At 37.2% G+C, this 13,211-nt stretch overlaps 1 protein-coding gene across 3 annotated transcripts in view; it reads right to left on the bottom strand.

Moving 5' to 3' along the window:
• Window positions 1–13,211, bottom strand: part of mef2ca (myocyte enhancer factor 2ca) — a 37,633-nt gene that overhangs the window by 1,482 nt on the left and 22,940 nt on the right. For 2 of the 3 annotated variants that reach the window (XM_057320614.1, XM_057320615.1), the window contains 7 exons: window positions 6,162–6,302; window positions 4,757–4,943; window positions 3,513–3,560; window positions 1,690–1,856; window positions 1,365–1,388; window positions 943–1,072; window positions 131–251 (listed from right to left, as the gene is read on the bottom strand). In XM_057320614.1, the coding sequence (XP_057176597.1) occupies window positions 131–251; window positions 943–1,072; window positions 1,365–1,388; window positions 1,690–1,856; window positions 3,513–3,560; window positions 4,757–4,943; window positions 6,162–6,302 (818 nt within the window). The remainder of the gene's footprint in view (window positions 1–130; window positions 252–942; window positions 1,073–1,364; window positions 1,389–1,689; window positions 1,857–3,512; window positions 3,561–4,756; window positions 4,944–6,161; window positions 6,303–13,211) is intronic. The other variant, XM_057320616.1, reaches the window with a different exon arrangement.

The raw sequence follows: 13,211 nt of genomic DNA, 5'->3' as shown, positions 1-13,211 counted from the left end.
GTAAAAAGTATGAGAATATGCTTCAGAACATAGTCAAGTAAACCAGTACATGCATAAAATGAATTCAAAATAAAGTTTAAATGAAAAAACGGTGGCAGTATACATGAACACGGGTGCAGGTGACGCTCACCCTAAATGTCCGAGACCAGAGTGTTGAATGTTCTGTTGCCAGCCGGTCATTGAACCCAGATGAAGAGAAGCTGAACTGTTGAAAGCCGTCAGACAGGACAGATCACTGCTGAGAGAATATTCTAGAAAGAGAAATAACTCTGATCAACACAGATTCTAATGTTGAGTGACGGTTGCTAAATGGCGCCACCTTGTGGTCAACTGACGGTCTGCAAACAGTCACATGCGCCCTAATACTGTATAAAACAGCCAAGACTTTAATACACATGACATGATAATATGTGCAAATCTATTAAGAATGCAATTACTGCAGTCACGAATAAATCAATGTACTAATGTCTAAAGATAAATGTTTGTTTTTACTGCTCACAATTAAACTCATGTTTCTGTCTGTGTTGATACAGTGACACGGTCTTTTCAAAATGATGAAGTATTCATATTAAAGTCCCCGTGAACCGAAGTTACACTCGTTTTTACTTCCGTAGGTGAAATGGAATTTCTAATGAGAAAATAGTGGGCGTGGCTTTCGTCGTTCTCTGCGATTTGATTGGATGTATAAAAAAGCCGTTGCACTTTGAAATGGACTGACGGTTGAAGGGGAGGAGTTAACAGATGCAAGCCGTCAAACATACCTCATTTCAGATGGGTAGTCATTACAGGACGGAAGTGCATTTTCAGATTTTAACTTTAAAAAAGGAAATGACCCCCATTGATAAACTATTTACTATAAACGCTGCAATATTTCATGAAAAAATAAGAATTGTCATTTTTTATTTCACTAGGACTTTAAAGTGAAAGTTTGTTTGCTCTCACCTGTACCGTATGAGGTAGAGATGGCTGATGGGTATCCGCCCATCCCCTGTCCTGGCAGTGTGGGCGTGGCCACAGACACCACTGGGGTGCTCAAGGATTGGGCAGACTGGGAGTTGTTTATTCTCTGGTTCTATAAGAGAAAAAAATACAATTTAAATATTAAAAATGTACTTATTTTAACAGTTATAAGCAATCGTAAGTCATACAGTATATGCTCCGCCTAAGTGTTTAATACATCATGTGACATCAGTGACAGGTCTTTACTCCTCCATCCAATCACCTCTGTTGGAGGTCTTACTGTTGCTATGGGGACCAGTGAAGCAGTTCTCTTGGCAACAGAGGAATGTGACGGGGTTGTGTGGATGTGCATTAAAACTTTCTGCCTGTGTTTGTGTGTGTTCCTGTAAAACACTGACACTTACCAGTAACATATCCACATCCTCTGACTGGCAGGCAATTAAAAACAATGGAATTCATTTAGAAATGTATTTTTAACTTCAAAAACAGAAACAGTTCACCGAAAGTGTGCGCGCGTGTGTGTTTTTAACCGAATACAGAACAGAGACTGCGACTTATCCAAAACATCCTCAAAGGAGATGAAGTTTACATATGAAGTCAACCATTTATATTTAATATGACAAGTACAACGTAGCTTGTATTAATATGAATGATCTTTACTTGAAAACAGATTTTGTGTCCGTTAGGATATCTTGGAAAAGGTGTGTGTGTGTGTGTGTGTGGACTTACGATGGAGGGCATGGTGTTCTTGGATCCGGGGGGGATGAGGACGCGCAGGTCGGGTTTGCGGTTGTTCATGTTCATGGGTGGAGGAGATTTGGCCTGCATGGTTTTCGTCATGTTTCCCGGAGAGACCAGCAGACCGGGGGAACTGCGGTGGTTTCCGTAACCGTTCCCTGTAAAACAACACAAAAACAGGTTTTAACACTTTCTGTCGTGTTCAGACCCAATTAATTCAAAATTCTGAAACTTCACGGTTCAATAATAAGGGTCTTTAACTCATATACTGTTATTTATAAATATGTAAAATAGTATTATTTAAAAAAACATTCAATTCTTTAATAGCTTCAATTTTGTGACCCTGTCTGTGAAAACCAAACTGAACTGAAGTCATTATCATCCTGTATAATGTAAAGAACAACGTGTAAAAATATAACCTTGATATCTTTGATGTTGACTAAGACCATGTCAAAGAATAAAAGAACATTTTTGAAGGTATTTTTGTGCAAAATACTACAATGTGGTGTCATAATCCGTGAATTTCCGTGAATATTATAAATGTAAATTTAAGTACAGTATTCTATATCAAAATCTTTCATATACGGAAATAAACACACATGACACATTTTCATCATTTTATGGCTATGACCAGTGTTGGGTGTAACTAATTACTAAGTAATTAGTTACTGTAATTTAATTACTTTTTCTTTGAAAAAGTAAAGTAGAATAGAATAGAATGAGCTTTATTGGCCAAGTATGTTTCCACATACGAGGAATTTGTTATAGTGACAGAAGCTCCACAGTGCAACAGAAAGACAGCACCAGGACAGAACACAGATGAATAAATAAATAATATACAATAATATAGAAATAGGCAATGTACAAAACAGCAAAAACACAATATACAATATAGACAAGTAAGGGATTACTCTTATTTTTTCTGTAATTTAATTACAGTTACTTCTGCACACACACATATTACACAAAGTGTTTAGTTTAATTACATCAGAAGAGGAATTGACATCAAAATTCAAAGTCTAACTTTAAAATCCGTGCTTAAAGCATTATTATTAATTACAAATAATGTAGTTTTATATGATTTATTTGAATGAATTAAAAGAGCCGTTTCATGTCTATCCTTGAATCACTGAACTAATCAAGGTTGATGTAGAAAGTAATTAGTAATTAAATACTTTTTGAAGAGAGTAACTCGTACAGTAATCTAATTACAGTATCGAATATGTAATTAGTAACTAGTAATTCATTACTTTTTCAGAGTAACTTACCCAACACTGGCTATGACTAATTTAATGCTCTTAATCTTATAATGTGATCATGTGATTTTCGTCTGAATTTCACAGACAAGGACCCGATTTGTCAAAATGAAGGAAACTTCATACGACACGTGTTCTTTTTAATGTTTAAACTCAAGATTAATCCTTTTTGTTAATGAAGAGTTTTTCTAAAGCTTCTCTGGAAAGGAATTTTGCTCAGTGTTGGTGGTTTTCTCATCTGTTTGCTGAATGAACCGTTTTCATCTCTCAACATACGCGCAGCTCGTAACTTTTTAAAGACTTTTAAGAATCTTAAAGTTCCGTGAACGTTACGTTTCCTCTCACCACACGAGCGTGTCGAAAGCTTCATGATATCAGAATTCTCCGTAAGATGTGTTTTTATGAAGCACTTCTTTAAATACACTATTTAAGACCCTTAGCCGCACATCCTACAGCGGTTTCGCTGGATCAACATCCGGGGAGGAATCGCGCCGAGCACAGAGAAGCTTTGAGTCTTCCGACAACAAACATACATGTAAATATATACACGACTCTTACCAGCACTGGTGCCCACTCCACCGCCGAGATCTGGACCCATGAGGCCACCTAAGGATAAAAGAGCAGACGTTAAACAAAACTGACGCTGGGAAGGCGAACGCCACGCCTGACTGCCGCCTCTTTCCTGCGCGCGAGCTCGCGCTTTCCTCCATCAGCCAGTCGTGCCCACAAACCCCCGCTCAGCCCTATTGAGAAGAGTCCACCGGCCAAGAAAAACCATTCAAAGTCTCAGACGTCGCCGGCCCTGCCAACACTCATATTTAGTTTTGCTCCTGTAATACGAAGCAAACTGTAGCGGGAGGCCGAAGAATAATGACAAGAGAGACAGTGCGGTCGGGGGTCACATGCACGCACACACAGACAGACACACGCACACACATTTGCACGCACGCACGCACACACACACAGACACACGCGCGCACACACGTACATCATGGACTCTTGGCTAATCCTAACAAAAACCCTGTCAAAGTCATTTATTTATTTCATCAATAATAATGCTTTAGATGTTAAGTCCATGATGATTATATATATCTGGCTTTTTACATATCCTGAATACACAGTTTTGTTCAATTATAATTTCAATAATTTCTTCTCACACAAATATTCTTCACAGACACTTTTTGCTTCTTGGTAAACAAGTACCTTGTTACAGCAACTTAAGCCTCAACAAAATAGAAAATCAAAACATAAATGTACGTTATACAGATTTTCGCAGAATAAACATTGATGCGGTTTGTCTCAGATTCATATAGTTTTAAGTGTATGAATGAAATCTTTTCTTCATATTTGTTCTGCGTCTGGATTAACGGCTATAAAATCTATACATTGAACATTTAAAAATCGAGAAGGTAGAAGCAATACCAACAGACGTCCGTTCAGAACTAAAATGCATCTTAAGCAGCTTGAATGACATCAATCAAACCCATAAAGTGTGTGCAGTTACAGAAACGCCCATGAAGAGTTTGCAGGAATATAATGTGTCTGGATAAATCCAGAGCTGACCGCACCTCCGCCCGATGAGACCTCCACCACAAACACAGCACGAGAGTTAAAAAAGGAAAAAGTCTTTATTTGCCAACGCAGCCAAAACTCCCATCGAGACAGACGCGTGTTTTTTTCTCCCGAGTGATTATATGACCGACCCGACTGACAGAACTATGTGAGTGTGCAGTACGTAACGATGTTTGAATCCAGGTGAGGTGTAAATGACACTGTCTGGAGTGACGGGACGGGGTCAGTACCTGTGTTTCCTGCACTCGGGGGCCGGTGGGTCAATCCAGGAGACATGCTGTTTCTTTGAAGGGATGGATGGGCCAGAGGCAGCAGGTTGGGGTTACCCAGAGACGCTCCGGGGTGATTGTAGATCAGACTGTTGGGGTTGCTTGCAGGGATTGAGACGGGCATGTCGTAACTAGAGGGGGGGATCGCCTGGAAAACAAAACGGATGAAAATCAACGGCCAATTCCGTGAAAATGTCAAGCTTACCATGAAACGAATGGAGTTTTTACTTTACAAACCTGAAGAGAGACCTCACATGGGTGTTTGCCATCTGTGTTGTTAGTAAAGCATTTGTTTTACTTTTACTGCATGAAAACTGCATTTTCATCCTCAATTTCAGCTTTATATTCCTCATAAACACATGAAAATTAAAATGAATAAGAACTATTTGATGTTCAATAAAGAGTCATCCCTTCTGCATTTGTTGGGTATTATTGCTTCAGAAATCCCAAAGTTTGTCGTCTCCCAAAAACCCTGTCCTTTTTTGTCGCATCCATAACGCATGTTTATTTTCATTTTTAAAACAGAAAACGTGTGCATCACGATACGTTTCTGATGTTTAGACTCTATCAACAAGGGTTCAGTCAAATATAAACTAATGCTTCAGTATATTGATAACAAACACATTCTCCGGGCGTTTATATGTCACATACATAACACAAGAATATGAAGAGCTTGAAAGCTTAACCTTGAAATACTTATATTAACAGTAATAATCTGATTACAACCCATAGACAGTTAGACAGGTATCTCTAATGTGCATCCATGCAATGAAATATGCAATAATATCATGTGTTCTATAGATTTCATAGATTTCTTATTTCTATTCTGCTTTTCCTCATAATCTCTTCTGTTTGTTCTACGATGTGTTTCCTGCAACAATGCAAAGCACTTTGAGTCAACTGAATCAATCCGAGTATGACGTATGTCGACTTATACTACTTATACATATGAAGAGTTTGGTTCCAAAATGAGATACATTTTTAAAATCATGTTTTTTTATTGTGCATTCCAATTAATATCCATCAAACTTCATTTGGTTTGTTTTGCCATAATAACAAAGACAAAGCCTTTTAAGCCATAATAACTCAAAAAATACAGCGAACTAACACAATAAAAACCTGATTTTTGAAAGGTTTTAAAAACGGAGTTATCTCATTTTGGAACCAAACTCTTCATATATATATTTCTACTTATTCTGTGTTGTAAACTCTTCAACCTTAATTTCTAAGTCTTGAATTTTTAGATTTCTTCTCTTTTTAGTCTTGGAAGTATTTAATTTCGATCACAAACTTGTGTTTGGTTGTGTGAAACTTAAGTCTCAATAGAATGAAAATGAAAAAGCAGACTTGAGCACAGTACACTTACACACAGCCTCTGTCTGCTGATCATCAGGTCGATGTCTTCGTTGATTTTGCGATATTTGTCCTCAGATTCTGGACTGTGGCCTGAATCTTCAGCATCAATGTCAGGACTATCACAGCCGTTGAGACCTTTTTTCCTCAGCGTCTGAAACACACACGAACTACAGTCACAACCTGAAACACGTCACACTTCTGTCAACAGTGAGGTGTGATCTCCTCTTTGACCACACGAGGGCGACACTGAAAAACAGATCAAACTTTTCCTGCTGTACAATGTGAATCTGTCAATCAAGAGCTGCTTTTCAGGCGAGTCATTTAAACCTCAATTGTTTGCGTTCATGGAGACAAACAGTTCAATAAAATAATGCATATGACGGACATGTGTCTACGTTTCTCTTGTGGATAAAGCTCTAATGACAGAGACATGTTTGGTGAGGCTTCTCTCACGATCTGCAGTCATTTCAGTCATTCAAGAGATGCGCACCTGTCAGGGACTTTGCACCTGTCCAACAGATCTCCTGAGCTCAGGGGGAGGAGCCGGGGCGTCGGCCAATCACAGCCCTGAACCCAAGGGATGGCCGTAGAAGGCTATTTTTTGCAGCTTGGAAACTCTACACCGTGCACCCTCATCACGCCGTCTGGGGGTCTCTGAGACCTCCGATTCACCGTCCGCACGATGCTTTTAGCAACACGACTCGATTGCCTGACATCAGCAGACCAAACATACAGAGACCGCTTCAGACCACGAGTGACTTCTCATGCACATGATCTCGCCAAATCTTCTCTTAGACAGCAATCAAATGAACATATACACTTTTTAATTGTGTGTGTGTGTGTGTGTGTGTGTGTTCCCTGAGAATCGAACCCGTGACCTGTGTGTTGCTAGCGCCGAGCTCTATGAATCTCTAGAAGAAGAGAGGAGAGACAGCTCTCAGTCTTCTCAACTCTATGGAGGTTTGCTCCTAATTAAACCAGAGCTTCATATCGTCTCCCTCATGACGGAGACGCCCGTGCTCCATCCGCATGTAGACACAGCATCCTATATAGCACACTACGCAGTAACCTTCAGCTGAGGAAAGATGACGGCAGGTGTTAAGTGTGGACAGCTGAGACCGCAGCCGAGACCTTTAACTGCCGGCAGCTGACGGACGGAGCGATGTCACCTCGTACTCTGGGTGGTCTCCCCTCAGCTCACACTTTAAACAAGGCCAACGATGAAGAGCCACACACACACCAAACCAGCTCGTTCCTTTCTCATTAATGGCTCAGTTATGTATCAACTTTGTCTCTGGTGTCCTGTGTTTCATATTAAAGCATTTTATGAAAAACATCATTGTTGATATACACTACAGTAACCCTTACAAAAAGATGCATACCTTAAGTTGACTTTCTTAAGTATACTTTATGTAGTATGTACTAAGTTGACTTTCTTAAGTATACTTTATGTAGTATGTACTAAGTTTACTTTCTTAAGTATACTTTATGTAGTATGTACTAAGTTGACTTTCTTAAGTATACTTTATGTAGTATGTACTAAGTTTACTTTCTTAAGTATACTTTATGTAGTATGTACTAAGTTGACTTTCTTAAGTATACTTTATGTAGTATGTACTAAGTTTACTTTCTTAAGTATACTTTATGTAGTATGTACTAAGTTGACTTTCTTAAGTATACTTTATGTAGTATGTACTAAGTTTACTTTCTTAAGTATACTTTATGTAGTATGTACTAAGTTGACTTTCTTAAGTATACTTTATGTAGTATGTACTAAGTTTACTTTCTTAAGTATACTTTATGTAGTATGTACTAAGTTGACTTTCTTAAGTATACTTTATGTAGTATGTACTAAGTTTACTTTCTTAAGTATACTTTATGTAGTATGTACTAAGTTGACTTTCTTAAGTATACTTTATGTAGTATGTACTAAGTTTACTTTCTTAAGTATACTTTATGTAGTATGTACTAAGTTGACTTTCTTAAGTATACTTTATGTAGTATGTACTAAGTTTACTTTCTTAAGTATACTTTATGTAGTATGTACTAAGTTGACTTTCTTAAGTATACTTTATGTAGTATGTACTAAGTTTACTTTCTTAAGTATACTTTATGTAGTATGTACTAAGTTGACTTTCTTAAGTATACTTTATGTAGTATGTACTAAGTTTACTTTCTTAAGTATACTTTATGTAGTATGTACTAAGTTGACTTTCTTAAGTATACTTTATGTAGTATGTACTAAGTTTACTTTCTTAAGTATACTTTATGTAGTATGTACTAAGTTGACTTTCTTAAGTATACTTTATGTAGTATGTACTAAGTTGACTTTCTTAAGTATATTTTATGTAGTATGTACTAAGTTTACTTTCTTAAGTATACTTTATGTAGTATTTACTAAGTTGACTTTCTTAAGTATACTTTATGTACTATGTACTAAGTTTACTTTCTTAAGTATACTTTATGTAGTATGTACTAAGTTTACTTTCTTAAGTATACTTTATGTAGTATGTACTAAGTTTACTTTCTTAAGTATACTTTATGTAGTATGTACTAAGTTTACTCTCTTAAGTATATTTTATGTAGTATGTACTAGTGGTAAACTTGTAAGTGTCCTACTTCAATTCTACTTGGGATTAAAACTCTTTTACGTTTATAAAAGTGTACTTTAAGCATACTTTAAGTGTAATGGTCGAAGCCTTTGATCTAAATACTGTGTCCATTATGAGAAATACCATTAAAATATACAAATAAGTCATAAAAATAAGAGAAGATCCACACACGAGGTAACTGCAAAACATATCAGAATAAAAATCACCCACCCAATGATTCCACCTCTTCAGACGCATGTGTGTTTGCGTGTGTTTGTGTGTGATTGTTAGGGTTAGGGGGAGGGAATATGATATACAGTTTGTACAGTATAAAAACCATTGCGTCTATGGAATGTCCCCATAAAACATGGAAACCCAACATGTGTGTGTGTGTGTGTGTGCGGGTGTGTGTGTGTGTGTGTGTGTGTGNAGTTGACTTTCTTAAGTATACTTTATGTAGTATGTACTAAGTTGACTTTCTTAAGTATACTTTATGTAGTATTTACTAAGTTGACTTTCTTAAGTATATTTTATGTAGTATGCACTAAATTTACTTTCTTAAGTATACTTTATGTAGTATTTACTAAGTTGACTTTCTTAAGTATACTTTATGTACTATGTACTAAGTTTACTCTCTTAAGTATATTTTATGTAGTATGTACTAAGTTGACTTTCTTAAGTATACTTTATGTAGTATGTACTAAGTTGACTTTCTTAAGTATACTTTATGTAGTATGTACTAAGTTGACTTTCTTAAGTATACTTTATGTAGTATGTACTAAGTTTACTTTCTTAAGTATACTTTATGTAGTATGTACTAAGTTTACTTTCTTAAGTATACTTTATGTAGTATGTACTAAGTTTACTTTCTTAAGTATACTTTATGTAGTATGTACTAAGTTGACTTTCTTAAGTATACTTTATGTAGTATGTACTAAGTTTACTTTCTTAAGTATACTTTATGTAGTATGTACTAAGTTGACTTTCTTAAGTATACTTTATGTAGTATGTACTAAGTTTACTTTCTTAAGTATACTTTATGTAGTATGTACTAAGTTGACTTTCTTAAGTATACTTTATGTAGTATGTACTAAGTTTACTTTCTTAAGTATACTTTATGTAGTATGTACTAAGTTGACTTTCTTAAGTATACTTTATGTAGTATGTACTAAGTTTACTTTCTTAAGTATACTTTATGTAGTATGTACTAAGTTGACTTTCTTAAGTATACTTTATGTAGTATGTACTAAGTTTACTTTCTTAAGTATACTTTATGTAGTATGTACTAAGTTGACTTTCTTAAGTATACTTTATGTAGTATGTACTAAGTTTACTTTCTTAAGTATACTTTATGTAGTATGTACTAAGTTGACTTTCTTAAGTATACTTTATGTAGTATGTACTAAGTTTACTTTCTTAAGTATACTTTATGTAGTATGTACTAAGTTGACTTTCTTAAGTATACTTTATGTAGTATGTACTAAGTTGACTTTCTTAAGTATACTTTATGTAGTATGTACTAAGTTTACTTTCTTAAGTATACTTTATGTAGTATGTACTAAGTTGACTTTCTTAAGTATATTTTATGTAGTATGTACTAAGTTTACTTTCTTAAGTATACTTTATGTAGTATTTACTAAGTTGACTTTCTTAAGTATACTTTATGTACTATGTACTAAGTTTACTTTCTTAAGTATACTTTATGTAGTATGTACTAAGTTTACTTTCTTAAGTATACTTTATGTAGTATGTACTAAGTTTACTTTCTTAAGTATACTTTATGTAGTATGTACTAAGTTTACTCTCTTAAGTATATTTTATGTAGTATGTACTAGTGGTAAACTTGTAAGTGTCCTACTTCAATTCTACTTGGGATTAAAACTCTTTTACGTTTATAAAAGTGTACTTTAAGCATACTTTAAGTGTAATGGTCGAAGCCTTTGATCTAAATACTGTGTCCATTATGAGAAATACCATTAAAATATACAAATAAGTCATAAAAATAAGAGAAGATCCACACACGAGGTAACTGCAAAACATATCAGAATAAAAATCACCCACCCAATGATTCCACCTCTTCAGACGCATGTGTGTTTGCGTGTGTTTGTGTGTGATTGTTAGGGTTAGGGGGAGGGAATATGATATACAGTTTGTACAGTATAAAAACCATTGCGTCTATGGAATGTCCCCATAAAACATGGAAACCCAACATGTGTGTGTGTGTGTGTGTGCGGGTGTGTGTGTGTGTGTGTGTGTGTGTGTGTGCGTCGTGTGTGTGTGTGCTGTGTGTGTGTGTGTGTGTGTGTGTCGTGTGTGTGTGCGTGCGGTGTGGTTGGCGGTGCTGTGCGGTGTGTGTGTGTGTGTGTGTGTGTGTGTGTCGCGCGTGTGTGTGTGTGCGTGTGTGTGTGTGTGTGCGCGTGCGGGTGTGTGTGTGTGTGCGCGTGCGTGCGGGTGTGTGTGTGTGTGTGTGTGTGTGTGTGTGTGCGCGTGTGTTTTTTGTGAGTAAAGTTGTTGGTTTATCTCCGTGAGTCATAAACTGAGCGTGACACTATGTACAGAAGTGTGGAACAGAACAAAATCAAAAATACGGAAACATCACAGAATCAGTTCAAAGCGTAGTTGATAAAGTCGGAAAAAAGAAAAACCCCAATAAAATGTAAAGCAGAAAAAAAGGCGAGTGTGAGTTTATGAAAAGCAGCTGGATCTGGGTGGAAGACGAATGCCGCACTCATTTTGAGCAGAAAGTCCAGGTTTTGGGTGATCCCTCCGTTCCTGCGGCGGGTCACATGGTCAACGTGTGGCACAGTCTGAGCCGCCTCCAGGGCTCCTCTACGCCAGCTGCTCCGACCACAGCAGCTGGCCAACGTTTGGAAAATGCCACACTGGGGACTTCTGGGTAATTTACCTCCTTTGATGCTCTCAGTACCCTATAATATGGAATCAAAGACCCTCTCTTTTACTGCCACGAGTCGAGCGATGTGTGTTTGGTATTAAACACGCCAGAGAGTGTAATTACCACGGGGAGCACATCCGCGGCACTCTCTCCAAACCGGCACGCTGGATATCCAACCCGACCGCGGAGAAGCGGAAGAGCGTTTCCAAACTGGGTTGAGGTGACAAAGCGAACGTTCTGTATTCTCCGGTGCTGTGATTGTCGACACCTCTCCATCTCTCGTGCTTCACAGATGACGTCTCAAACACTGAACCACTGTGGCCAATAGTCCATGGATCACAACACACAATTATACAAAATGTCACGTATTCCGGCTCGGCTGTGTGTCGTCTTTTCATGTTATAACTAAGACCAGAAAGTGTTTTGACATTTGTCAATATAACCACAACATTAAAAACACTTCTGTTGAGATCAAATCAAATGTAAACCTTGACAAAAATGTAAAAACTTAACAATTAGAAAGCGAAAGAAGTTTAAGCCGAGGCACTAAAATGATTAGTTTAAAATAAATAAAACTCAAATAGAAATAAAATAAACACAGGAAGCGATATAAAAAAACAAATAGATATAGGGATACAATGAATAAATAATGAATTAAGATGACAATAAATATAAAAACCAATATTAAAAGCTAGTATTAAAACTACAAAAAAAAATGTAAACAATTTGTCCATCACTAAAAAGGCCAAATGTGGGACTGAAATCTGGAAAAGTAAAAAAAACAACCAGTGACTGATATTCATCTTTTATTTTTCTGTATCGCTGCGCCCCCTGTGGCCAGCATTATACATCTGAATCAATTTCCTCCGGGGTGTTTAGTTGTAAATAATCACACATTACAGCACACAAGCATGTCATCATGTGACGCATGAACTGCAGTCCACTGTAATTCATGGTCAATTATTCGAGATGTTTTAAACACCTCACTGTCTATAACAATGACCAGACTGACGTGTCGTGACACCACCAGCGAGAAATAAGGCTGTAGCTATCCATCGATGAGCAGTGTTACTCTTCTCCACGACTTATCAAAGGACACGTATTTCAACAGAGACCTGAGAAACCTCAGCGCTTCGCAGGAAACTCAACTCGGGTCTCGGAAAACCTGACTCACGCAACAAGGTTCAGATTAATGTTGGAATGTAAAACCGCCCTGTGATGTCGTTCAATGGAGGAGAAAAAAAACAGGGCGATAAATACTGCGTTTGAGACTTTAGGCATGAGCGCATCAGAACAATGACCCGAAATGTGGGCTGAGGTCACCGCACGCTTGAATTTCACACCGTGTTTTCAAGTTTACATCGCTGAACAGATGGAGGCAGATACGAGCCGGCAGAAACGCTCGCCAGCGTGTGTGGAGACAAGTCACGTAATCTAAAGAACTCTTGGTTTCTTCTCTTAAAAGTCTGAAAACGTCTAACGCGTTTGATTTGAAGAACACATCTGTCTGTGATCGCCCTGAGAGAGAGAGAGAGAGAGAGAGAGAGAGAGAGAGTGAGAGAGAGAGACAGAGAGA

This window comes from Triplophysa rosa, linkage group LG22, assembly GCF_024868665.1.
Source record: "Triplophysa rosa linkage group LG22, Trosa_1v2, whole genome shotgun sequence".
NCBI classification, from domain to species: Eukaryota; Metazoa; Chordata; class Actinopteri; order Cypriniformes; family Nemacheilidae; genus Triplophysa; species Triplophysa rosa.
The sequence above is the reverse complement of the archived record's forward strand: the minus strand, read 5'-3'. Positions and strand labels throughout refer to the sequence as shown.